The following is a 26586-nucleotide window of genomic DNA, read 5'->3' as shown; positions in this document are numbered from 1 at the left end:
CCTGTATTTTAGAAAAAATAGAGATAGCCAATGCTAAGAAAAAAGTCAACTTAAATAAGAGGTACGAACTATTTGCAAACTGTCCACATTTCCAAAAGCTCTGCTTTAAAACTTAAACTAGCACCCGCTGATTAGTAAGTCAAATTATTTGTAATTGTAAAGAGTTTTTATCGCCCATGTAAAAATTGTTTTCTTTTTTATTTACACCAAAGCACGATACCAAATTAAAACTTTTGATTACATAATCTTTATACAAAAATTTTCTAAGTTTGTAACTAAAGTATATTAATTCAAATTGTGCGCCAATTTAAACAACAATATATTTACGTCATAAACCTAACTTTGAAATTTTGATCTTTAAGTTTAAACTGTCAATTTATAGCATTATCAATTGCAAATGTTGTGTTTAGTATTCTATTTGTTTTTTCTGGCAACTAACTTCAATGTGAGTCATGTTTTACTATTTTAACGTATATAGCACTATGGTTTTTTTTCTAGTCTATCTTAACCAACAAAATTCTTAAAAGCGTAACATAAACTAAAAAAAAAAAAAAAATTTTACTTAAGTTTAGTATATTTAAGATTTATTTTTGCTTTTAAACCATTAGTTTTTATTTTTTGTTTTACTTCCATTTATTTTGTTCAAAAAAATTTTTCAGACCTATTTACAACAACTGAGGATCTGCTATATGCAAGTATAGGAGTGAAACATTGTTTTGTTTGTAATAAACTGTTAAAATAAATATTGGATATATATACTTTACATAAATATTTATGATGTTTAAAACTAATCGAGTAATAAAATACTTTAGCTGAGTAACTAAAAACTAACACTTAATCTTCAACACTAGTTATGGTAGTTAGCTTTGTCCTTACGACATTTTAGTGTTTTTGGATATTGATGCAAAGCCTCTGGCCCGCGAGCGACGTACTATTTAGATTAACAACAATTTGTGTAAAAAAACATAAAATATAGCTTCTTTAAAACAGATGCTGTAAAATGTATTGTTAATTTTATTTTCAATAGACAGTAGCTCTTTATAATTACACATTTCATTACAATTTTTATTTTAAGAAGTTTTAAAAGGTTTAGTAGAGTAGCTTTTTTTATTTTACGAGGTGCGACAAATTTTTTTACAAATCCAGCTTACTTGCTGTCCAAAAAAGTCTTCAATTCTAGTATAAAAAATCTTGTTCTGCGTTTTCAATATAGTTTCCATTTTTACAATGAGTAATTGCTAAAACAAGGGTAAAAAAGGCTATCTTAAACCTAATGGCTTTAAAACTTAAGTATATTGCACTTAACCTGTTTACTCAACCTGTATTGTCATGAATAAATGCATTGCAATCTAAGCAATGACGTTACAAACAAAACAACTCTAGTTGTATTGCATTATTAAAACCTAGTTTTAAGTAAGCAGTAGCGACTAGCGAGTCTGGAGCTCATTTGAGAATATTAGTTTTTATGTAGTTCAGTTTTGAAAAAAAAAGTCTTTTTATATCAAACTACATATTTTTATTTTAAATATCTTTAAAACATTTTACTAAACTTTAAGAAAAATATGTACAGCTAGTATTATTAGTTTATAATTAGTTAAAACTACACAAAATATTCAAATCTACAAAATCTACAATATACAATATAGTTTACTTACAGATAAACATATAAATTAAAAACGCTTTCAGGAGTTCTACTCCCGTTGTCAATAAACCTTCAATATCTTTTGAAAATAGCCAAAGTTTTAAGTATAAATTTGTAAAGTCTTAAAGTTGAATGTAATTGGAAAGTATTTGTCAAATTAGTCTTTATTTATGTACATAGTTTATTTTATTACTGAAGTCAAAGTTCAAAAATAGCTCAAAGAAATAAAACTTATAGACATTGAAAAACCTGGTAGCTAAATCGTTGCTTTTAAAACTTTTACTAAAGGATGTGAAGCTATTTTTCAATAACTATTAGTTGCTTTATATTTAAAGCTTATAAAATTCATATCCGAGTTTAGTTATGAAACATCTTATTTAGTTATCAATATAGTTGCTACTTATAACAAAAGTATTTGTTAAAAAATTTTCAGTTTTTAAAAGCATAAAAAACAGAAGGCATAAGTTTTTAACTCTTTTTACAACTTGAGTTTAGAAATTCTTAATCTAAATGAATATTAGGTTAGTTTATAGATACTTTATGAACTGCTTTTAGTTTGAATAAAAAAGTAAGTACATTAAATATTTGTTTTAGTTTATTTTGACGTAATAAATTTAAGTAACAAAAATTATTTTTAAGTATATACTCTTTAAGTAATCTATCATGTAGAAATAATTAAGTCTATCCAGCTTTTCGTGTGTGAGTCTTGGTCTTATATTACTTCTTTACACTCGACTAAGTGATTTAAATCGTCTTTATAGCTTTCGTCTTCCAATTGTTCTTATCTTCTTCTTTTTCTCTCAAAAGAAAATACAAGAAGACAATTACTGCTATTGTAAAATACACAAGCATGGTATTTTCAGCTACCACTTCTTTCATATCAAGAATAAAATCCATGAGATGAGAAGTTAAAATTTCGGTAAAACTGTTTTTCTTCAGTTTTTGAAATCCACAAAGGTGCATAAAAAATTCGGATACAACTGAAGTTGATTTATCTACGTGTGAAAATATTTTTTCCTGCCAAGTTACTACTGCTTTTTCTTTCCATGGTAATAAATCAAAAACTACATCCAGCAGACTTTTAGCTTTTTGTTCTTTCTTGAAAATGTTGCTCCATATCTTTTCATAAAAACTTTGCTTTTTTTCAGGTTCGACCTTGAAAAAATAATAAAGATATTCAACAAAACTTCGTTTCTTTTCGGTGGTTGAAATAAAAATTGAACTTCTACTGATTTCTCCATAACCACTACCAATTATGTATGAAAAAACGCTGAACTTTTTTTTTTTGTAGACTTTTGTAAAGTATATCAGCGGTGAGACAACTACTCCTAAAATTAGTTTGTAGAAGATAAAATTCGCACGTTTGCGCATCATGACTCTGATTGATTTTTATTTTTTGAATAAAAATTTGCAACAACGACTAAAAAGAGAATACGTCATAATAAATTTTATAAGTTCTAAGAAATTAAATTTTACAAAATATTATTATTTTAGTTTTGCGTACTAACCGTTTATTAAATTTTAATAATGATTAATTAAGAGGTTTTTTTTAGTTTTAATTTCTTTTAAATAGTTTTCGCTTCCGTTCCAATTATACTGTTTAAAAAAAAAAAACTTTGACTTAGACCTTTCTTTTTAGTTTTGCTGTCCTTTGCGTTTGTTAAGAAAACAAATATTTATCTTATCTAGCAGCTGTAAGAAAATTTTATAAATTTTGAACAAAATTGTTTTATAGTAATACTAAATGAGTTATAAAAATATCGTTATTATAATTGTAATACTTATGCTAAAGATTTTCTAAATAGTTTATAATCAATCGAGTAGTTAGAAATAAAATTTACTACGTTGATGACAAAATTAAGTTTATATTATTTAGAATAATGTTTAAAATTATACAATATCTAGTATTATAGTTTTCACTAATAGTTTTAACAAACCAAAGAAGTTACTTAAAAATTTGCTGCACCAATAAAATTAACAATAATAATTTAAAACAACCTTTGCAAGTTTTAGTTGTTATTATCGGTATATATTATATTAAACAATCCATAGTACAATTTAATCCTTTAATTAAAGCAAAACAGTTTAGTTATTAGACTTCATTACTATTTTCGTATTCTGTTTCGCTGTTAGTTTTGATTTTGACTAAGGTCTTTAACTATGCATTTGACTATGCATTTAACTACGATAGTTTAAGAGTTGCAATCTAGGAAAAAAAAAAAGGAACAATATTTTATTACTTAACAAGTCGGATTAACCCAAAGATTATAAAAAAATAAAAAACTCAAATGGATCATAGTTTTATAAGCGGATAGATTTATACATACCAGAAGTTTATAATATTTTTAAAGCTTTATTGTACTATTTAGGCAAGTTTTTACACAAAAAAGTTATAAATACAAATTGTAAATAATCAATTTGTAAATTAAAATTAGAAAACTAATTATAAAAAGAATTAATTTATGAAAATTTTTAGATAAATAACTCTGACAAAATACTTTCACAAAATTATTTGTACTTTTACAATACACAAACCGAGTTTGACGAAAGTAGTTAACACTTGTTGGTGTTACACAACTATCTTACAACTTAACAGTAGTAAAAAGCTGACAAAGCAATCTAACTGTATAACTTGACTAGTTTATTTTTAGCCGGGTTTAAAAGCAAGTTGTACTATAACTTTTTATTTAATATAATGTTAAGGTTTGTTTAGATTAGAATTTAGCCGCCTGTGCTAATTAGAAACGAAAAAATAGAGAAAAGAATATAGAAGCTGACTTTTATAAATTTTAATTATTAAAAGTGTTTCTCTTTGTTAGCTACTTTTCACTTTGAAAACAATCTAAACAATTCTAGCGTCAGAATGTAAAAAATAAAGCAGAAAATAAAAACGCTGTTTGTAGGATTATGTATACAAAAACATACATGCATAAAAATTGTGCAAGCATATTTTAAAACAATCTACGCATATAAAAAAGCTTTTCAAAGCTATCATCTTAGTTGATGCTTATTATTCACGATTGTTTAATGTTTTTTTTTTTAATACTTATCGGTCATTTTTTGTTCTATGTCTGACAACTTATATTCGCAATGTTTATACTGAAAAGTATAAGACTTCTGCATGTTACAATAGAACTTTTTACATCTTATTCATGGATTTCAGGTTGAAAAAATAAACTAAATACAGTTAGTATTTACTTAAGACTTTAATTTTTACATTTTAGTAAAGTAAATTCTATTTTTGACATTAATTTTTTGATAATACAGAACAGTTTATCTTCTATTTCTTCATTTTTCAGGGAAGTAAAAGTATTATTAATTTAACTTTAAATTTCCAACAAAGGCTGTTGTACTCATTGTAAGTTTATTAAACAAAAAAAACGAAACGAAAAGATGCTGATAAATACTTAAGTCCAAGAACGTGGGCATCGGAAAAGACCTCTCGGACATCGGGCGCACACCCAAGTACTTATACTAATTAAAACTATACAGCTTTAAATGAAAAAAAAAACTGCATGAATAAACATTTTTGTCAAAAGTATTCTCAATTGTTTTAGTCTTTTATCTACATGACAAATAAGTAAAAAAATAATGATATTTTGTTTAGGTAACAACTTCTAACTGTAAAAAAGCTTGCTTAGTATCATAGCTACCAGATTTTAATTGATAAACAGCCACAAAGTCACTAGAGCATAACTTTTTATTAAAAAAAAAACTGTTTATTAAGTATTCAATGTTTAAATTGCAGAGCTACATTAATATTTTGGAGAATCTGCTAGTTATAAACGATAATAGATGTACTTAACTAGTTTAAATTTTTAAATGGACACTTAATAGAATTAAAAAGAGCAGAATGATTCAAAATTGCGCAATTTTTATTTTTTATTTTTGAGTTTAGCTTTTTTCATTTACTTGACTTTAGATGATGAAATTTTTGTCTAAGTATTTCATTTTATTTTTTAATAAGAAAACGGTGTTTCGAAACGAAACCATAAAATTATATTTATATCTGATCTTGATCTTCTCTGATACTCAAACTCTTTATGCTAATTTTCGATAATCTACAAAAAAAAAACAGTTTATCGAAGTGATAATTTTCGTAGTACTTTTAGTATAAAAAGTTAATAAGTTTTATTTGGTTTATAGTTTCAAGTTTAGGTAATATTTAAATGTCTTTTTTACTAGTTAAAAAATCTAATTTTTAAGTTGTTTTCTATAACTATTATTTATAATTTTACAATATTTATCTAAATTCTCTATTTATTTTACAATATTCTAACCATTTAGTTTCATCATTGAAATACAAAAAACTTATATTTATAAGTTGAAAACTGACAAACCAGTTACAAGGCCATAAGTTTGGTTATTTACGACATTCACAAAAAATATTAACATACTAATTTCAGCACATAACAATTCCTTTGTTCTTACAATTAAAGTTTGTTGAACGACAAAAGAAAGACGCTCAAAATATATGGTCCTAGGACCTGGTGCACGAGGAACCTATCGGTTAACGAATAGCACACTACGGATACCTTTTACGGTCTTGTCCAAGATTACATGAAATTACAATAAATGTTACGGTAATTTTTATACAGAAATTAATCGTTAAATTATGTAAGCTTATAACTAACATTTTTCTAAAGTTAGGGTTTACTGAGAAGTGAGGGTCCTAGAAGAACTAATAGAAAAATAAGACATTTTGGTTTTTTTAATTTTTAGTAACATAACACGATATATACATAGAATTTTATAATTAAAAAAAAAAAATCTTTAGTTAATAAGATTTATTGCTCAGTGTTGTTTAAAAAAACTTTTTAGTTTTCAAAATATTATCCATTTTTGACTTTTTCAGTTTTGGTCTTTTACTTGGGTTTCCTTGCCTGGGAAAAAATATTTTGTTTTAAATAAATCTTAATTCACTGAGCAATTAGGATTATTTTGTTAAATATTCTATAAAAAAAAAATAGTTTTTTGTTAAAAACATTTTACTTAAACTTAGAAATATTTACAGACCTTTTTGTAGTTTCTAAGTTAAAAAAAAGATAAAAACTAGTAACTTTTGGTTTTTAAATATATTTAACAAAGTATTCATAAATTCTCAGCAAATTACATTCCCCTCAAACTAAATATTTTCTGCTCTAAAAAGAAGACCTTTATCAAAGACCGAAACTGAAAAACCCAAAAGTGGCTCAAAAATATTAAGTCTATTAAAAAAAATCTGTCAATATAATTTGTTCACCAACGAGTCTAAGTAAAAATTAGTCAATAAATTTCCAACTTTTTCTATGGGCTCTAGCACCATCCCATTAAATCCTTACTAAAAAAAAAAGAATATATATATTTTGGTTAAAAAATTTTGTAAAAATATACTGTAAGAATAAAGAAAATATTATGCGTTGAAATTGTGAAGTCCAGAAATATTTCTTAAGTTTTTCCCTATTTACTTTTACTATTTTAGTATTATTTATATTTATTATCATTACTTATTGTTACTATTTATTTATTACTATCATGTATCTCTTTTATTACTTCTTATTATTAAGAACTAGAAAGTACTTTGTACACTACAATATTTTTATTGTACTTATTTGTTGTTCATTAAACTATAGCACATATATATGATGGATATGTATTTATTTTTAAAAACAATTAAAATTGTTTACATGTTTGTAGCGTAAAGTTAACTTTTATTTCAATAGCAAATTATATTTCTCTAAATTTTAATTATCTTAAAAATTGTCTTGTAGCCAGATTTCATTCCTGAGGGCTGAGACAGTGAATGTAAAAACTAAAAAATTATTGCTACACACTAGGCCTATTTAAAAAAAACAGGCTAGTTAAAACTTTTTCAAGGCTAGGTGCAGGGTTGATAATTAAACTAGAATTTGACAATTTTGGTAAAAATAACATGGAATTCAACAAACTTAAAAAAACCTGGAATTTTGAACAAAAATCACCAAAAAACCTGGAAATTTATACAATTTTGACATTTTAACAATGAAACTTTTAGAATGTACCCAAAATCTATCATATACAACATTTTTTTTCTACCAATAAATTTTGTTTTTATATTGCACTTTCAAAGTAGCTTACAGTTTATCTTCAATATTTTGTGCTATTTGAGACAATTTTATACCTAAAATTGAATTTTTTACTTATGATGGACAAAATACTTGTACTTTCAAAAACCTGAAAAAAAATCATACAGCAACCATGTACATGAAGGTTTATAAGAATCTTGAAATATTATTTTTAGATTAACATTTTTTTTATTCTTAAAGTTTGTGTTTTTAATGACTATTATTGTTATTGATTTAGTATTAATGATTAATTCAGGTTGATTAACATTTTTTTTAGTATTTGTCTCATATTATATTTTCTATCAATATTATTATAAGATTAGGCTAGTTAAATTTAATTCAGCATACTCACTCAGTCTGAATATTTTGCCTCAAAGAATGGATTTTCTGTATTTAAGCAATTATTTTTTTTTCAGTTTTTGGCATACTGTCCCCCATAAACTCAGACTAACACAACTAAGGTTAGTTTTTTGTAATTCAGGCTGGCTTTTGTGTCCCAAATAGTGGCAATCCTGATACATAAGCATAAACATTTTTAAATAAACCAAGGCTCCCACACACTGAGACTACTCAAGATAACCTAGGAATTTTTTCTTAATTGAACTAACATATGTTTCTGTGTGTTAAGAAGAAAAGTTGAGTTTACTTTGCAGGACTTGATTAGGACAATTGAAGTGTATTAACTTATTAAAACACAGAAACATATGTTAATTTAATAAAAAAAATGTTTTTATTTTAATTTCAACTATTGAAAAAAAAAGTTGTTTTCATCGAAAATGAACTACAATTTCTTCATTGACAATTATCTCTGAAACTTTAAAGTTCATTTTAATCAAAATTCTCCTCTCAGGGTTGCCATATATTCAGGATACTCAGGATATCTCTGGATATTTTGAAGTTTTTGAAAATCTCAGAATAACTCATCCAGCTAAGTATAAATCCAGATCTTTTTACTTTTTTTTTTAAACTCAAGATAGTATTGTTTTCTTATGAAAAACTCATTGGGTTTTTTATAATCTTAAAACAGATTTTTTTCTATATTTTCAATGAGGTTTAGTTAATTTAGTATCAATATTTTACAACCAATTTTGTTAAGGAACTTGATTTCTATTGATTAAAAGTATCCAACAATATATTTGAAAAAAAAATCTGATATCTCAGAACAGTTTTTGGTCACTCAGGATAGTTTTTCTGACTCAAAGAGTCGCAATCATGTTCTTTATTTATCAATTTGAATATTGGATATATTAATTTTCTCAATTTTTAAAACTTTTATTGTCAATTTTATGTTTTTCAGAAAATTCATAAAACTTCCTTTAAACTGTCTTATAATGCATAGAATGTGTTTTTGTGGTAATTGCTTCATGTACAATAATTTTCAGCCAAAATATCAGGATATTTAAAGTCCCATACAATTTACAAAGGGGTTGTTTTTAAAAAAGTGTAAAAAGTGCTATGGTGGTAAAATCTAGAAAGCTAATACTTTTTCAGTGCTGTCTTTTTACGCGATTGGCGATGCACAATAAGTTCAACTTCTACTACAAAATTTTCAGTTATGAGGGGCAACAAATGCACCCTATTGTACATGTATGCTTCTGCATTAGATGTTCACTAAACTTGTGAGAAATACTATTTAAAAAAATTCAGAATAAAAGTTCAAATCAATTGAGATTAAAAACTAAGTTATGGAAAATTTAATGTAACCATGTTAGTAAAACTTAATACATGATAGAAATGAGATAGAATTTTTTTTGACATTTAAATTGACTATCTTTAATTTTACCACCTAATAAAGTACTCACTTGCATGAATAAACTTAAATCACAAGAAATAATAACATCAGGTTTAAAACAAAACTTACAATTTTATTTCTAATAATAACAAAGAGCTAGCCTTAAGGCTATTCAATTTTTAAATAAGCATTTCAAAATCAATGAAAATCATGTTTATGCATAAATTAGGTATATAAAATAACTATAAAGCTTAATGGTGAAAACTGGATCAACTAAATCTCATTCTAGATGTAGAAAATATCTGTTCTGTGATTTAAAAAAATCTTAAAAGTGTCCTGAGATTTTTAGAAAAAAATTCATAACTGCTCTGAGTTATCCTGGGTTGAAAAAAAAGACAAAATATTCTGAGTTTCCCTGACATTTTATAGAACTTCAAAATATTCTTAGTTCCCCTGATTACCCTGAGTGTAAGACAACTCTGTAATAAACACATACACTAAAATGACTAAATGTTTTTTAGCTGTTTTTATATATTTTACTTCAATCCAAAACTTAAAATGTGAATATGAGTTACTAACATTTTACTAATTTTATCTACTTAAACAGAATTTTTGTAAAATGACTAAAGTAGCAACACCTTCCAATTCTGTTACTAGCCAACAGAACCTGTTACTAGATGCTAGTGGTAATGTAAAAGGTATTCCTAAATCTGGAAGGCCCTGGAAATCAAACAAGCAAAGGTTCACTTCAATGGGAAAAGACAAGCCACTGAAGTCATCTTGGGAAAGAAAAATGGCAGCAAAGAAAAAGTTGAATAGTCTTAAAGCCTATCAAGCAGAACTTGGTGAAATTAAAAGGCAAGAGAAATTGGAGTACAGACGCCGTGTAGAAGCTCATAAGAAGACTAAAGAAGAAAATCAGAGAAAGTCTGAAGTTGTACAAGTTATAACAAACCCTGCTAAAATCAAGAGGATGAAGAAAAAGCAACTGAGAATGCTCAGAACCGCAGATATCTGCAAGACAAAAACTGTCAAAATGTAAACATTTTTTTGAACTCACTTGTTTGTAACTTGCATTGTAGACCAAATAAAATAAATTAGTAAATTTTTTGAGTATATAAAATAATTTTTAGGCAAGCTTTTCTAGGAATTTATAAATAAGTTTTTTTTTTGTATTAGAATAATCTACAATTAAAATTACTACTAGGTGACCATGTTGATAAAGACAATTTTAAACATAAGTGTTTAAATACTTCAATTTGAAAGGTTTGTGTAAAGTATAATGCACTTAAATAACTATTTTTAGTCCTAAAAACTCTATAGTTTATGAATGTTTTACTTATCATTAATAAAATTTTAAAGGTTATAAAGTGTTTATAAATTAAAAAAATTATGTTGTTCAAAATTTTAGGTTTTGCTCAAGTATTTTATAGTCTGGTTTAGTAGTATTTTTTAGTACATTTCTAGTATGTATGTTTAATATATGAAATTTATTTAAGGAACATAAATTTTTTGTTTACTCTAGTTAGTTTGAAAGCTAACAAAATAAACTATTTAAAAGGATATTTATACTTAATTCTATAAAAATGTCTGATATGTCTATTGAAGGTTTTCAACTAAGAGTTAAACAGACTGAAGAAAAGTTATTAAAATTAAGAGACTTGCATAATGATATATTGAAGAAAAAGCGTAAGTTAAAAACTATCTTAATTTTATGTATTACTATTTTTTTTTGAATTTTTAAAATTTAACTTTAATAGTTTTAATTAATTAATAGAGATTTACTTATAATAATGTCATTAATTACAAAAATTTTTGTTCAATCTGGTTTTATCAAAAATTGGAATCCACAGTTGATTGGAAATAAGGCAAAAAAGTTATTATCTTTGAATTTAAAAAACTATCAAATAACAAAGTTTTCTTCTCACTTTGCAGAAGATGAATATAAATTGAAATTAGAAGCTGAAAACAAAAAGCTTCAGGACAAAGTTGAGGTACTAAAAAAAGAGCTTATTTCACTTGAAACAGCTAATGGAAAAGTACAAGTAATTAAACATTCATATAAAATTAAAAACATAAACATTATTTAATTTTTTTATTAATAATATGAATAAAATAATAATTTAGTAATTGTAAATGTTGTTGCTCTATTAAATAAAAATCCAGACTGAATATTTTATTTTCAATTTTAATGTTTTGACAGCAGTAAAGTAAGAATTATCTTTGAGTAAAGATATATTTCCAAAAACCAACATATATTCAACTATTCAGGGTTGCCACATATTTCGGATATTTTTAGATTTAAGAAATCTCAGGATAACTTAAGATATTTTGAATTCCTTTTGTAAATTCAAGCTGACTCAAGACAGTATGTTTTTTTATAAAAAACTTGATATTTTTATTTAATCTCAGGACAGATTTTTTTCTAGACTTTGAATGAGATTTAATTAATTTATAATTAATATTTGTTATTATATAACCAATTTTGTTAAAGAACATGATTTTTATTAATTTTGAAAAAAATGAAAAAAACTTTTCAAGTCTTTGAAAAAACTCGGATGACTCAGGATAATTTAAGCTTACTTAAGACAGTCTTTAGTCACTCAATGCAGTTTTTTAACTTAAAGAGTGGCAACCCTAAATATTGCTCCACTTTATTTTAAATTTTATGTTATAAATGAAAACTAATTATAATGAATGCTTGACTTTACCTTTTGTAAATGAAATAAAAAATAAATTTAACTACAAAGTCAAAATTATTAAACTAAAAAAAAATATTTAAAAGTTTATAGTAAAAGTGATAAAACAAAATAAACAAAGATATTTTTCTGTATAGATTTATAACACTACGAAAATGTTGCAGGTTCCTCTTCCAACAAAAGGAAGCAAGCCTGCACCAGTTGCAAAGCCTGCCCCAGTTGCAAAGCCTGCCCCAGTGAAGACCAACCCAGTAGAGCAGAAACCTAATGGTTGGTTTAATATTAAAAAATATACTTGAAATACTTCATGTTCTTTAAAGTATTTTTAAATTAAAATTCTAGCTAATTATTATTAATACAAATAAAATAGTTTGAAGTAGCCTTAAAAAATAAAATATGACTTTTTTATCTGCTTAGTGTAGAATTTAATAGCTACTGCATATCTGGTAAGATTTCCCAATTTGTAAACTAACAAATCAAAAAGATTAATATTTGAAAATATTTTTAATTATTAAAAGTTTATTTTTTCTAGGGTTAATAAATATGTTTTTAGTTTATCATAATTGATTTTTTCATTAATCTAAACAATATTTTTTTTTCAATAACCAAGCATAGGATGAATAAAACGAAAATATTTAATTAAATTTAGGCAAAAAAAAAAAAGTTGTTTAGTTAACAAAAGTAAAAATAAGTAGTTGTATACATATGTATCTTTTACCACTATTTTATCAGTATTCTGCTAAAATTCCTATAGTGGAGACTAACAGTTTAAACAACATAAAAATTTCAACTTATAATGTATAGTTTTGTAAAAAGTTTTCAACACAAAGTAAGAGGATGATTTATTTTAAAATACAAAATATCTTTCTCTTTAGTTTCTAAAGCTATTTGCACCAAATTTTAAAGAAGTTTTTTTTTTTCAAAAAAAAAGTAAGTTGGTAGAAGTCGACCATAAAAAATGTCTTAGAAATTTTTAGTTAAAAATTAAAATTTACTTTCTTTCAAGTTTTCATTATTTCAATAGGATCACTTAGAAAAAGTATGAATACAATTGCTGAAAAATAGTAAAATATATATCTTTTAATTTTTTTTTATTGCAGTTTTAATTCACATGTCCTATTGCCTATTGAACATTTAAATTTTGATTGCTTCTAACTTAAAAGTTAAATTAAATTTAAAATGCTGTAAAAAGCAACTTTAAGCTTTATTATGTAAAAAATAAGAATGAGTTGAAGAAAATACTTAATTATTAATGACTTAAATAAATTTTATAAAAAAAATTATCATCTTTTATTTATTGCTGTGTAGTTTTGAAACTTTAGTATAAGTGCTTTAAAATCAAAAGAAAAGTTTCAATATGAATTTTACAATTTTTTGATGAAAACTAAATTTAAGAACTATGATTCTTTACTTTATGTAGTATGTGTTTTTAATTATGAAAATAAATGCTATGTCTCAGTTATCTTTTTTTTTGATTTGATGGTATGTATGTTAAAGTTATTTAGAAGTTAAATAATATTTTGTTGTATGTATTTAGTTGACTCATTTGACAAAAATATAAAGCAAATGACTTGTAATAAAATGTAAAGTTTAAATCTTTCAGAATCTGTACTTGAAAAGATTTGGGTATGTTATGTTTTAATACATAAAACTTATGACTGTATTTAAACACTTATTAAAATCTTGTATGTTTTTTTAATAAACTTGATCCATTACCTTACCACATAATTTATAATAAGTAGCACGAATAATTACTTTATAAATTTTCATGTTTTATTAAAAAAATCATAAAGATCCTGTTAAGGTTGTTCAAGTTCGATTTTATGCAATTGTAAATAATATCCACAGTACTGATATCAATCGATCCAAAAAAGTATTCATTAAATTAAATTTTAATATTCAGAATTTACTTCATCATCTTATCTTTAGAATGATTGCTTACAACAACCAGTAGTGTAAAAATTGAGATAACTTGATAATGTTAAAAGTTTTGTTCTTACAAATTTGTTGTTTAAATACTGGCAGCGGACAACAAAAAAGCTCAAAAGAAGCAAAAAGTGAAGAAGGAGAAGAAGGGCGAAGACAAGAAGGCCGGGGGAGACACTCAAGCTCCAGTTGACATTTCCAGAATCGATCTGCGCGTCGGTAAGTGTTGAGTTTGAAATTTTTGATAATTTGAGAGTTTTACTGTTGGAAATTTTTCAATGCTTTGAAATACGTCTGATATTGTTTTCTTTTAAAAGCAAATGTCAATGAGAAAAGGGTTTATTAAATTCAATTAGGAATTTTAATTTTCTTCTCAGTTTCATTCATAAAAAACCAAGGAAAACATCTAAGAAGGTAAATGGAAAGCTATTTTTTTCTGTAACAAGCATACATCAAGTTGTGTGTAAATTTAAGGCAATCGTTTTATTGACAACAGGCAAGATAGTTGAAGTTAAGTACCATGAAGGTGCCGACAGTTTGTATGTGGAAAAAATGGACGTTGGTGAGAAGGAACCAAGAAATATCGTGACTGGTGTTCGAAAGCACGTCACTATTGATAAAGTAAGTTTCAAATGCTTTCAATTCGACTAAGTAAATTTATATTATTTGAGTTTTTGAGTAATAAGCTGTTGTAAAACTACCAGATGTTGTTTGCAAGGAAGAACATTCTTATCCACACATTTTTTGTAATTGCCAACAGTTTTATTCTAAAATTTTTTAATATAAAAAAAAAGGAGAATAAATATGTATGTATTGTACTTATTTAAAGTTAAGAAGTATGTTTTTTACAGTATCACAAAATTTTTTGAGGTTTAATAATTTTAAAATCCAATTTTTAGAAACTTCGGTGTTGTTATGTTTGTGAGTGTTTTATGTTAGAAAGTACTTGTATTAACAAAATAGTAGAAAAAGTACTTGAGGTTTTACCAAAACTCTATAAGAAAATAATTCTACTGATAGAATGATAAATTTAAACAATATTGGTAACAGATGCAGGGTCGTCACGTGATCGTGTTTTGCAATTTGAAGCCGAACAAGATCAGAGGCGAAGTTTCACAGGGAATGGTGATGTGTGCGGCGTCCGAAGACGGAAAAGTTGAAATAATCGATCCGCCAGCTGACGCTCTTGCCGGTGACAAAATCACTGTTGAGGGATTCTCAGGTTGGTCATATTATATTTCAAAGCTAATGACTTTCATTTTTAATATTTTCATTACTTAAGACTCGCATATAAACTTCTAAGTGCATAATTTTTACATATTAAAATATAACAGAAAACGTAATAGCTATGCTCAAATAAATGATTCGATTTTCAAAACAAACAGGAGAACCCGACGCGCTCATCAATCCTAAAAAGAAAATTCTCGAGAAAATTCTTCCAGACTTGAAAACCAACGACAAGTGTGAAGTTGTGTACAAGGGAAAACCCCTTCAAGTGCAAGGCAAGGGCGGATTGAAAAGCCAAAGCTTAAGTTCGGCAGCTTGCAGATAAATTTTAGTGTGCTATACGAGCACGTCAGTGTTTAACATAATGGGTTGTAAGAAATATATTTATCAATTTTTGTGCTTTGGAAAGAAAACCACTTCGTTATTTATACTTACCTGGAAATAAGTTTTAACTATATCTTGTTTTTTATGTTAACGTTAGATGTATTTTATGAATTTTTTAACTAAAAATTATGTTAGAATGTATGTGTGTCTGTTTAATATGCATATAGCCAATAAACTTAGTTATTTATGTTATTGGATGATTTTATTTTTTAAGTGGTGATACGTTAATAAAGCTTTGATTTTGGTACAACTGCCATTACATTAATTTAATTATTATCTAGATAATTTTATTCTTAGTTTGTATAAGTAATTGTTGAATAATATATTTTAAAACTTTCTCTTAAATATCCTCATTCCTTAAACAATATAAATTATCATAACCCTCTGTACCTTTTAATTGTGGGTGTTGACCTTAAAAAAATTAATTTCATTAGTTACAGAAGTATTTAGATCTTCAAAAATTAATATGTTCCTAATTTAAAAAAAATCACTTTTTAGTATAAATTATGACCTTAGTATTGCAGCTTTCCTATGCAGTAAATTCTAGTCGAAATACTATCAATTATTTTTTAAACGACTATAAACTTTGCTGATTGATCAAGTAACGGTAAGGTTAGTATGTAGTAGAATACACTGTTTTATTTTAAGTTTATTATGGTATATATTAAAATTAATTTTTACTTGAGTAAATAGAAAAAATTTGACGTTTTCGTAAATAGGTAAAAGTAAAAGCAAATAAGTATGTCTTTAAAATCAATAATTTTCTTAGTACATATTTATACAAAACGAACAATAACTTTTCGAAAGAAAGCTAGTTTAGTAAAGCGTTATGCTAAAACTCCATTGTATTCAGCACGAAACCAATCAGTTCAAACACATCAAAATTTTGATTTCCCGTTTTAATATCAGCAAACTAAAAGTTTAGTAAACTTTTGAACCTTTATTGTATTTTTGTTAGCTTCTTATCGTATATAGATTTTGTGTAGTAATCATTTTGTTTACATAACAATTCAAATTCGGACAACTCAAATTCCGACAATTCAAATTCTTAATAAAATATTTAAAAGACTATCTCGAAAAGTAATATAAATATGAAATATATAAAAATAAATGTGCAGATCTTATTAGTATCTACAAGCCACTTTTTTGTTTAATCTTAAATATTTTTCAAGGTATTTTAAATTTACTAAAAGTAACTCTATTTTTTACTTTATTTACGCCATATCTCAAAAAATATTTGATGTTTTGCAAAAATGAAAAATGGCTTGTAGATATTAATAGGACCTACATATGTATTTTTTATATTTGACAAATAAACATTACTTTTTTAGTTGTGACCCTTCCAATTTTTTTTCTAAGAATTCGGAATGTCGTGCACCTATTCATTTAACAGTTTTATTCTTTGTGTTTTTTTAATAATTTGCCGTTTTAAAAAGCTCCATTTAAAATGAGTTTAGATCCGACTAGTGTTTCAAATTTTAATGATATTTTAAATCAAAACGGGTATGAGAGTTCACACTATCCCTTTAAGTTTATTCACATTCTTATTATACTACGTGTCCTTTTTAAGACAACTAAAATTATATGTGAAGTAGTTAACAAATACTGCAAATTATTTAAAAAAAAACGTTAAAATTAATTATAACCAAGACTATAAAATTGTTGCAACATAACTTAGCACATTAAAACTTATTAATAAGAAAACTAATAAACTGATCTATTTAAAGATTTTTTTTATGTACTGTTGAGAAATAAGGGTTTCGGTATATAAAAATTGGATGGTACACTTTTGTGCTTGAACATAGTAGAGTCATAAACAGAGCTTTTTCGTTTATTGAACCGATTTCAAAAAAGATAAGAACCGTACTAAAGTAAAACTTTGCTTCAAAACAGTTATGTAGTGTCTGGATCTTTTTCAAATCAAGATCTGGCCGGATCGAGTTAGTTCAAAATTAAATACATAGTTTTACTTTGTTTTTAAATTTACTTATATAATATGGGTAGAAATATTACTTAGTCGACAGGCCAAATTTATTAAAAATGTCTTTTGCGGGCTTGACATCTTAGAAAGTAATTGTTGGTGGACCACGCAGTTTTGGAATACTGTTCAGCTATTTTAAATTGTTTAAACTCAAATTTGTGTTCAAATATTGCTTTTTTAAAAACGAAACATCAACTTGCACCGAAAAATCGAATTAGTGGCACAGTCAAAGAGCACATATCAAAGCTCAATATTATTTGTTTTACACAAGTTGCTTTCAAGCTAAAAATACGTAGTATGTCAGAGGTTTCTGTTTTGCCAGCAAAGTCCACGCGGCTTTAAATGTGTAATAAAAAACATTTAAACTAGATAAACATTTTTTTGTTAATCAATTATCAGTTAGTACAGATTTGTAATAGGTTTAAGAATGCGATTTAACCTTTAATGGAGAGGTTTGAAATAAATTAAAAAGAGCGTAAACTGTGTAACAATTTCTTTTTTAAAACTAAATTGTTTCCTTAAAGAAAGTTCTTGCATGTATGTCAAATTTAGTCAAACCGATCAAATTCCAAGCAATAGTTTCTTTTTTCATTATGATAATTTTTTCTTTCTTTTTACTAATTTTGTTACCCCTTATCCTTAACGTTGGTCAGTAACTTTTTTCTCATAAATTTTTTTTTCTTAAGTCTTTTTTTTACCTTGAATTGATTGGGTGGAACTTTGCTGGTTGGAATTGTTCGGGTGTAAATTGTGCGCGGGTTGAAACTGAGCGTAAATTGCTTAATTCAAAATATGAAATTTCCAAGTTAATCAATAAGACACTAGATAAAAAAACTGAATAGAAGTGAAATAAAATTTTATTTTGTATAAATAAAACATTGATTTTCTTTTAATAAAAAAGATTTACCTACTAAAAGGTAAATACCTCACATTACTAAGCTTTAATTACCCAGAAATGTGAAATATGAATTACATTGGTTCAACAGCAATGAATCTCAAAAGTATATTCAATAAACTTATGCTTAGTTTCACGATTAAAAAAAATTAAGAAAGTAAACTAACTTCTTATACCAACATTGCAAACTTAAATGAGAATGATATTTAAAGAAAATTAAAATTGGAGATCCTACAGAAAATCCCTGTAAATGAAATATAAAAAATCTATATTTGATGTAATATGGAAAAATTAGGAATACCATTTGCAGGTGTAAAAGTATTAGGTAATTTCAGAACAGGACTTATTAGTAAATGCGGATATTTTGCCAATTTTAATTTATTATGAAAATTTAAAACTTTATAGAAAAAATAAGACTAGCGTGTCATAAAAAAACGATTATGTATCAGTAAGTTAATATTTTTTATTCATCAAATAAAGGTATACATAAGCTAGTAAAGTGCAAGTAAAAAATGTACATTTGAATTTTTCTTTGAAAATGTTCGTAACTTTACAGCCGCAAAAAACAAAATCTACAATACACAAAAAATACAAACTGTAAAAGTACCAATACTATGGAATTTTTATAAATTAAGATTTACGTGTTTCTTTTCATGGAGAGTTTTGTTAAAAATTGATTTCGTTTTTAAAATAAACACTTTTGCTTTGATAAAATATAAATAAAAGTTGCTTAGCTTAACTTATTTGATCAGGATCTGTCCGGAAACCTTTTTTTTTTAAATTACTGATCTGTTTTTGAAATCAAGATTCCACTGCATCCTGATCCTGGATCCAGTAGACCACAAATCTTGAACATTAATGTCTATTGAACGATAAAGCAAAGCGCTTATAAAGTTTAGTCTAAGGGCCTGGTGTCCGAAAGAACCTTTTGGTTATCGAGTCGTATACCACATACTTTCACAATCTACTACGAGCTAACAAGTATTATGTTTTTAAGTTCAAAGATTTAAACTTTAAAAATAAAACAAAAATTTTTAAGAAAAAAAAGAGACATATAAACGAATTATAACCTTAGACAGAAAAACTACAAAAATATATCATTACAACCCTCAAAGTAGTATGCTTTAGTTATAAAAAATCAACAAAATTAAAATATCTAAGTAAAAGTTAATACAACAGTTATCTTTTACAATTCATATCTTTTTTTGATAATCTTGGCTAGTTGTCTTGGACGCTAATTTTATTTGTTATTCTCAAGTTTCTATTTTGATTATTAATAACTTGGTACTTTTTATCTGTAGGTGAATTAAAAACTATAGCTAAACTAAGAACTAAAAGATAATGTTCGTAATTTCCAGTTTATAAACTCATGCATTACAAAGTAAAATGTGTTTTAATTTTTATCTAATATGCAAGGTTAGTTTTAATTGCTTGTTTTTATACCCCATTAAAGAGGACGTTTTGAAAATGTTTTATATTATAGTTGACAACGAGTTTAACATTATCAACTACGTTAGGCTAACTTCACAAACATATAACAGTACATATAGTTTATCGAACGATAAAAAAGACGCTCAAAATATTTGGTTGTAGGACCTGGTGTACGAAGAACTTTTCGGTTATCGGGTCACATACTACGGATATCTTTTAACGTCTTGTCCAAGACAGTGTTTAATTTTTTTATTTAAATTGTTTAACTTAATTAAAATCAACTATTAAACTCTCTTTGTTACTAAACTTTCATTATTTAAAGCATCAACACTAATTAATTCATTACTTTAGTTATTTACATTTATTGTAATGTAAAAGATGTGAATGTAACTGAAAAAAAAGATTAATATTGTGTTTATTATATTAATAAAACAAAAATAAACGTTTTACTAATTCCAATAAATTACTTTGTATTCTAAAACAAAATTATTTTTTTTTTAATAAATATTATTTTGCAACAAAAAAAAAGAGAACTAAATCTGTTCCGATGATAATACTATTCTTACCGATATAACTAAGACTCAAACCTTTTTTATTAAGCACTAAATAATTTTTTTATCAGTACACAATTTTGTTTTGTATGTAGCTAAATTGCATGAGTTGAAAGTTAATATAACGTAAAGCGACAATATCAAAAAAGAAATGAGCAATCAAAGTTTTATTTTGCCATTATTTTTTTACAAAACATTAACAGCACAGTAAAAAAAATAATCTAAAAACTGCAAATTAGTATTTTAAGTAAATTTAAACAGAACTGTAAAGTTTACCGAGACAAACTGTATGGTAAAAAAACTAATTGAAGAAAAAATAGAAATCATATGCTTTCAAAAGTTTGTATGAAAAAGCTGAACTAAAGCATTGTTTTTCCATATTAGTAGCAACTATTTTTAATGCTCGCATTTAAAAAAAAAAAAGTTTGATTCGGCGAAAGCAGGCAAAATTAGTTTATTGAAACTTCAGAACATTTGTCAACCAGTATTTATGAGAGCACTGATGTAACAGATACTGCTAAGCTAGGAATACTATTTTGTTGCGCGTTCCCAAACTTTTATATATTTTTTGTCACAATGCAAAGCACAACAACAGGTTAGACATACTAAACCCACACCAGTAAAATGATAACATTCAACAAAAAACTAATAAAACAAAAATCAGTTTATGTGACAACAAATGGAACTTCTGGAATGACTTGTAAAGATTTTAGATATTTTAATATTCCATAAGCATACTGTAAATCCTTGGAGTACTGGTAACTAAATCAAACTTCAATGTGTTAAACTTCACTGAGTTAAGTATTACATTAAGAAACATTAAGTGCGAGACAGCAAACATACAAAGAGTAATGAAAGTAATTGGAATAGTTGTAAATATAATTCAGTTTTACAAACTTGTCATAGGTTGTTTCGACAAAAAATACTATAAGAAGAAAGTTATTGCTGTAATATTATCATTAAAGTTAATTTATTTGTAGTTTTATGGTAGCACGTGTGTATGAGCTAAGAAACGAAACTATAACGGATAAAAAATATAGTGTTAAAGTTTTTGAGTTGAACCGCAACTTAGTTTATTTTATACTAACCTTTACTAATTAAAAGAGATAATAAGTATAGGTCTTAAATTTTGTAAAACAGATCGCTAAACATTTTGATTTATCTTTAAAAAGACCTATCTACAATAAAAAAAGTAAAAAAATATGTGGCTATTATTTGTTATTGTCTCAATGTTTTATTCTAAGTAGATACAAAATTAATTTAAAAATTATAAAATAACTTCCAAATGTAAAAAAAGTGCACAAAAAGTATTAAACATTTGCATTTTTGAACAAAAAATATTGTGTTTGTAACTGTAAGGTTTAATACTCTCTATGCTAAATAAAATTTACAGTATCAGATCAACAAACTAAGAAAATAAGAGTAAAACAAACTACATAAAAAAATATTGTTCTTCTAACACATAAAACAAAATATCAGATCCTTTTAAATAAAAGGGAGCTAAAGTTTATTTTCATTTGAAAAGTTTTTAGTAGCTTACAACTGGTTAATTTTTGATCTTAATATTTTGTTAACATTAAACTATTTTTTATCAAGTAAGTTTGGTTTTTTAAGAAAAAAAAAGTTTAGTAGAATATTGAATTTGCACAATGTTGTTTTTTTTTCTAGAAGAAACTAATTCAACTTTTTTAAAAATATAGATTAGGCTATTTATACTTTTAAGATACTACTATTTTTAATTTTATTGAAAAAAGGCGCTCAAAATATTTAGTCCTAGGAGCTGGTGAGCGAAAAATATTTTGGTTATCGAGTCGCACACCACGGATACCTTTTAATGTCTTGTCTAGGATGTATTAAAATATTTTTTTATCTTCAGACTATTTTGCCATTATAAACAAGTATATTGTTTAAATACATTATTAACTTAAAGTTTAACATAGAATATACGAAATATTATTCTACTAGTTAGATCATATTGTGCTGTTGTACGTACTTTAGCCTTTATTTTAAATACTAAGGAATTGCTTCCTTTTCAATTTTAAAGTAGACATTAATCAAGCTATTAGATGTCAAAAGTTTTTATTTTGTTTTAAAAATTGCGGTCAATTTTTTCTTTTAAATATTAAAGTGTAAATAAGAACATTGGTACGAATTTCCAGTTATAAAAAGCTACTTATCAGACTACATGAAAACAAAATTTAAAGTGTTTTTATTAGTTTAACTTAAAATATATCAACATTTAACTTGCTTAAACTGTCAAGCAATATATTTAACAATACCAGAGTAAATGTTTTTTTTGAATGTAACTATGTAAGATGAACGACTCGTTATCTTATTTACATAAATATTTTTTTTTGTTTATAAGGCATGTGTAATCACATTAACTAATTGTTAATAAACGAAACTTACAAAAAAAAACTTCTATTATCAAAAGTTCAATATTACACTATACTTTGTTAAGTAAAAGTATATTACCTTAAACAGTCACAAAGCATGTTAAATTTTCTTAAAAAAATACTATGCTTTTCTGTAAATTTAATAAATAAATAAAAATAGCAAGTTTTTATACGTTTCATACAGTATAACTACAAATAAAATTTATTAAAATTGTTAAAACTAATACTGGTTATTTTAAGTAATTTTTTAAGCTATGTAAAATTTTTATAAATTTAAGCGGTTATAAAGTTTATATTGTAGCCTACTATAAACATGTTTTTGTAAGAAAGAACCTTTAACTTCTTATATTTATTCTCCCTATAAATGATTTATTGGACTTGTACTACTTAATAGTTCATAAACTATAAGCACAACTTTTATATCAGGGATCAACGTTTCTACAATCACATCGAGGTCATAAGCTTTATTACCAAAAAAGCTCAAGTTATTTTTTTATAAATAAACTTTTATACATAAAGAAATTGGTAGCTATACTCGGTACTGGGCTGAAGTTTTACTTTCATATAACAATCAGACTTTAAAAGTTTGCTTAAAAGTCAGGCTAAATTGCATATTTGCTGAGTTAGGAAGTTTTTTTAAAGCCTTATATTAGTTTTTTTATACCCTTATACTTTACACACCTTACCCAAAAATGCTAAAGTAAATAAAAAAATAAAATTTTAACAGTTATATAAATTACATGAAAAAAAGCTTTTTTTTTTGACTCAGCAAATATCCAAACCAGACTGACCTTAAAAATTACAAGCCATCAGAATTCTATGTTTACGTTTATTGTTCATCTCAACTAACTGAATTTATAGGAATAATAATTTGATCGGTTTGCTTTAAGATTTTCTAAAGTTTATTTACTAATGGTTAAACCGATAACGTCATGATTTTTACTATACTAAGCACGGTAGACTAAACCTTTGAATTGTGCTTTTAACAATTTCTTAAAAACTCATGTCGGAATTGTTATCGACTCTTTAATTTAAACTACATCACTTCAACTTAAATATATAATGATTTTAGAAGATACAGTTATCGATTTATGATTGTATTTAAATCATGTACTTAAAGCTTTAAGCAATTTCTTAAAAACTCTTATCCGAATTGTTATCGATTCAATAATTTAAAATACATCACTTCAACTTGAATATATAATGATTTTAGAAGATACAGTTATCGATTTATGAATGTACTTAAGACAAATTTATTAAAAGTGATTTTAAAGTAGTATTTAATTAAAAAAAAGTTTTTAGTTGTTATTAATTTAACTTTACTAGTTAATTAAACCAGTGAAGAATGGTACATGGCAAATCAGTTTTTCTTTAAAGATATTCAAAACATATTTAAATATCCTTAATAATATAGGGCTCTTTTATATGCTTTTTTTGAAGATAATTCTAATAATTATGACTCTTTTCAAAATAATATTTGACTCTGAATTTATAAACTACATTTTATTTTAAAGTTTTGTTGTTTAGTGTTTCTATAGACTTTACCCGCTTACCTGTTAACAACTTCAAAATGCTACAAATGTTGTTTGAAGTAGAAATCATTGGGGTGTGACTGTTTAATTGTTATTAAATGTTTTTACTCATATCCAGTAAAACTTTAAATGCTAAACTAGATAATTAAAAAAACTTTGTTTTGATGTAATTAAAAATTAAGTTCGAACACCATTTCGTAAACACTTTTAAGTTTACAATCTCAACAAATAATGTATTGGTAACTTTGTTGCCTGATGGGGGTAGGGACTTAGAAAACTCTGTCTTGACTTTGCCCAGTTGTAGTCCTGGACAAGACGTTAAAAGGTAAGCGACTCGCACTAGATAACCAAAAGGTTCTTTGTGCACCAAGTCCTAAAACCAAATGTTTTAAGCCTCTTTTTTTTTTGTTGTTCAATAAACTTAAGTAACTAAAAGTAAAATATTTAAATTAAGTCAAAGTAACAAAGTACCAAGCAAGTTAAAGTGTGTATAATACCCTTGAAATGAAAAGCTTTAAAAAAAAAAGTTGTTCAATTTATGTTTGATCAAAGTTATTGAAGACCTATATAAAAAATCATGTACTTAAAGTTTGTTTTATAAGTTGCATTCACAAATTAAATATTTTTATAAAGTAAATGTGAATTATTTTAATCTCTTTAAAAGTGTTCAATAATTTTTTTTGTCAGAACTTTCAAAGTTCTACTTATATTTGTGCATGTAGAACACATATAATACAAGTAGTACAGTAAATAGCAAATTAGATTTTTTCTAGGTCATCATTACTAGATATTCAAATATTTATTGCTATTACCAAAGGCTAATCTGGCCTTATTTACAAAAGAAGGCTTGTTAACAGATTAGCAAAGAAGCAGTGTACAACCATTTTTTGATCTTAATGAAAAAACATCAGTTACAACTTACCCTCTTCTGAAACAAATATTTTATTAACCTGACTCTTAATGATCAATAGTTATTTGTTAAAAAAAAGCTTTATTTCTTAACTGAAAACTTTTGATTACTTGTAAATTATGACAAACACCCACATGGTTAGAAACTTAACATTAAAAACAAAAACATGTCAGAAAGTTTTAAAAATTCAAATCCTCAAGTAAGTATCTACAGATGCTGCAACTAAAAAGTATACTGAGTGATTGCTGCCTCCCCAAGTTAACCCACAATCAGCTGTTAAAAATAAAGTTGAAACTAATAAAATGCTATCAAAATATTGTAAATCATTGTCCGGAAAAACAGATTGTTATTTAAAAAGGTTCACCCAACTTTTGCTAGTATACATAATAACTTAAATTTAACAAAAAATTAAATTATATGAAAATATAGCTGGTTAAAGTTGGAGAGCACAATAGGTTTGTTATGGGATGATAAAACTAAAATGATAAATATAAATTTGTAAAAATCTATCTACTCCTATGATTTTTAGATAAATACCTACATTTTTTAGGAAATGTTACTTGCAGTATTTATAAAAACATCCATTGAGGAATTTTTAAAGTTTTGACTAAGAATATTTTTCATTTTTTTGATAAACTGTCTTAAATTAATTAAAAAATAAATTGTCTTAAGTTTTTTAATTTTCAATTTTTTAAGAAGTCTTTAATATAGGTTTATCTAATTATTGCAAGAAACAATTAATGAAATTTAAAGGTATTTATTTGTATAAAAAACATAGGAGGAGATAGATTTTTAGTGAGTTATATTTATTTACTATTTTAGTTTTCTTCTCCCTTAACAAACCTATTGTACACTTCAAATTTAACAAGCTAAGCAACAAAAATTAGTTTGGTTTTTAAAAATCTGTAAAAAGCTATTTGTAGATTATTTAAAACTCTCTGACAAAAGATCAAGTTAAAAAAAAAGATAGTTAAACACCATTATGCACTTTACTAATAAACAAATATATAAAAATTTTTTTTTATGAACTCAAAAAAACTCTAAACTAAAATTATATGATTTACACAAAATATAAAAATTGAAACAACATACAATCGAAAGAATTCCAAACTACACATTTTAGTGATACCACAAAAAATTTATACAAAAGCATTTAAAGGTTTTCTGAAATTTCAATGGAAACATTAGACCAAAACC

At 25.4% G+C, this 26586-nt stretch overlaps 2 protein-coding genes across 2 annotated transcripts; both read left to right on the top strand.

Moving 5' to 3' along the window:
• Positions 1 to 10069: 10069 nt before the first annotated feature.
• LOC145831267 (coiled-coil domain-containing protein 86-like) lies at positions 10070 to 10504 on the top strand. The gene has a single exon (XM_082938450.1). It carries the CDS (start codon positions 10077 to 10079, stop codon positions 10497 to 10499), a length of 423 nt encoding a protein of 140 aa, XP_082794576.1. The 5' UTR covers positions 10070 to 10076; the 3' UTR covers positions 10500 to 10504.
• A 154-nt stretch (positions 10505 to 10658) lies between these two features.
• LOC145831266 (aminoacyl tRNA synthase complex-interacting multifunctional protein 1-like) lies at positions 10659 to 15943 on the top strand. The gene is made up of 8 exons (XM_082938449.1): positions 10659 to 10723; positions 11019 to 11146; positions 11393 to 11502; positions 12321 to 12426; positions 14182 to 14301; positions 14579 to 14703; positions 15133 to 15304; positions 15468 to 15943. Exons 2-8 carry the CDS (start codon positions 11044 to 11046, stop codon positions 15632 to 15634), a joined length of 903 nt encoding a protein of 300 aa, XP_082794575.1. The 5' UTR covers positions 10659 to 10723; positions 11019 to 11043; the 3' UTR covers positions 15635 to 15943.
• Positions 15944 to 26586: the final 10643 nt, after the last annotated feature.

This window comes from Thalia democratica, chromosome 3 (assembly GCF_965202585.1).
Source record: "Thalia democratica chromosome 3, ktThaDemo2.hap1.1, whole genome shotgun sequence".
NCBI classification, from domain to species: domain Eukaryota; kingdom Metazoa; phylum Chordata; class Thaliacea; order Salpida; family Salpidae; genus Thalia; species Thalia democratica.
The sequence above is the reverse complement of the archived record's forward strand: the minus strand, read 5'-3'. Positions and strand labels throughout refer to the sequence as shown.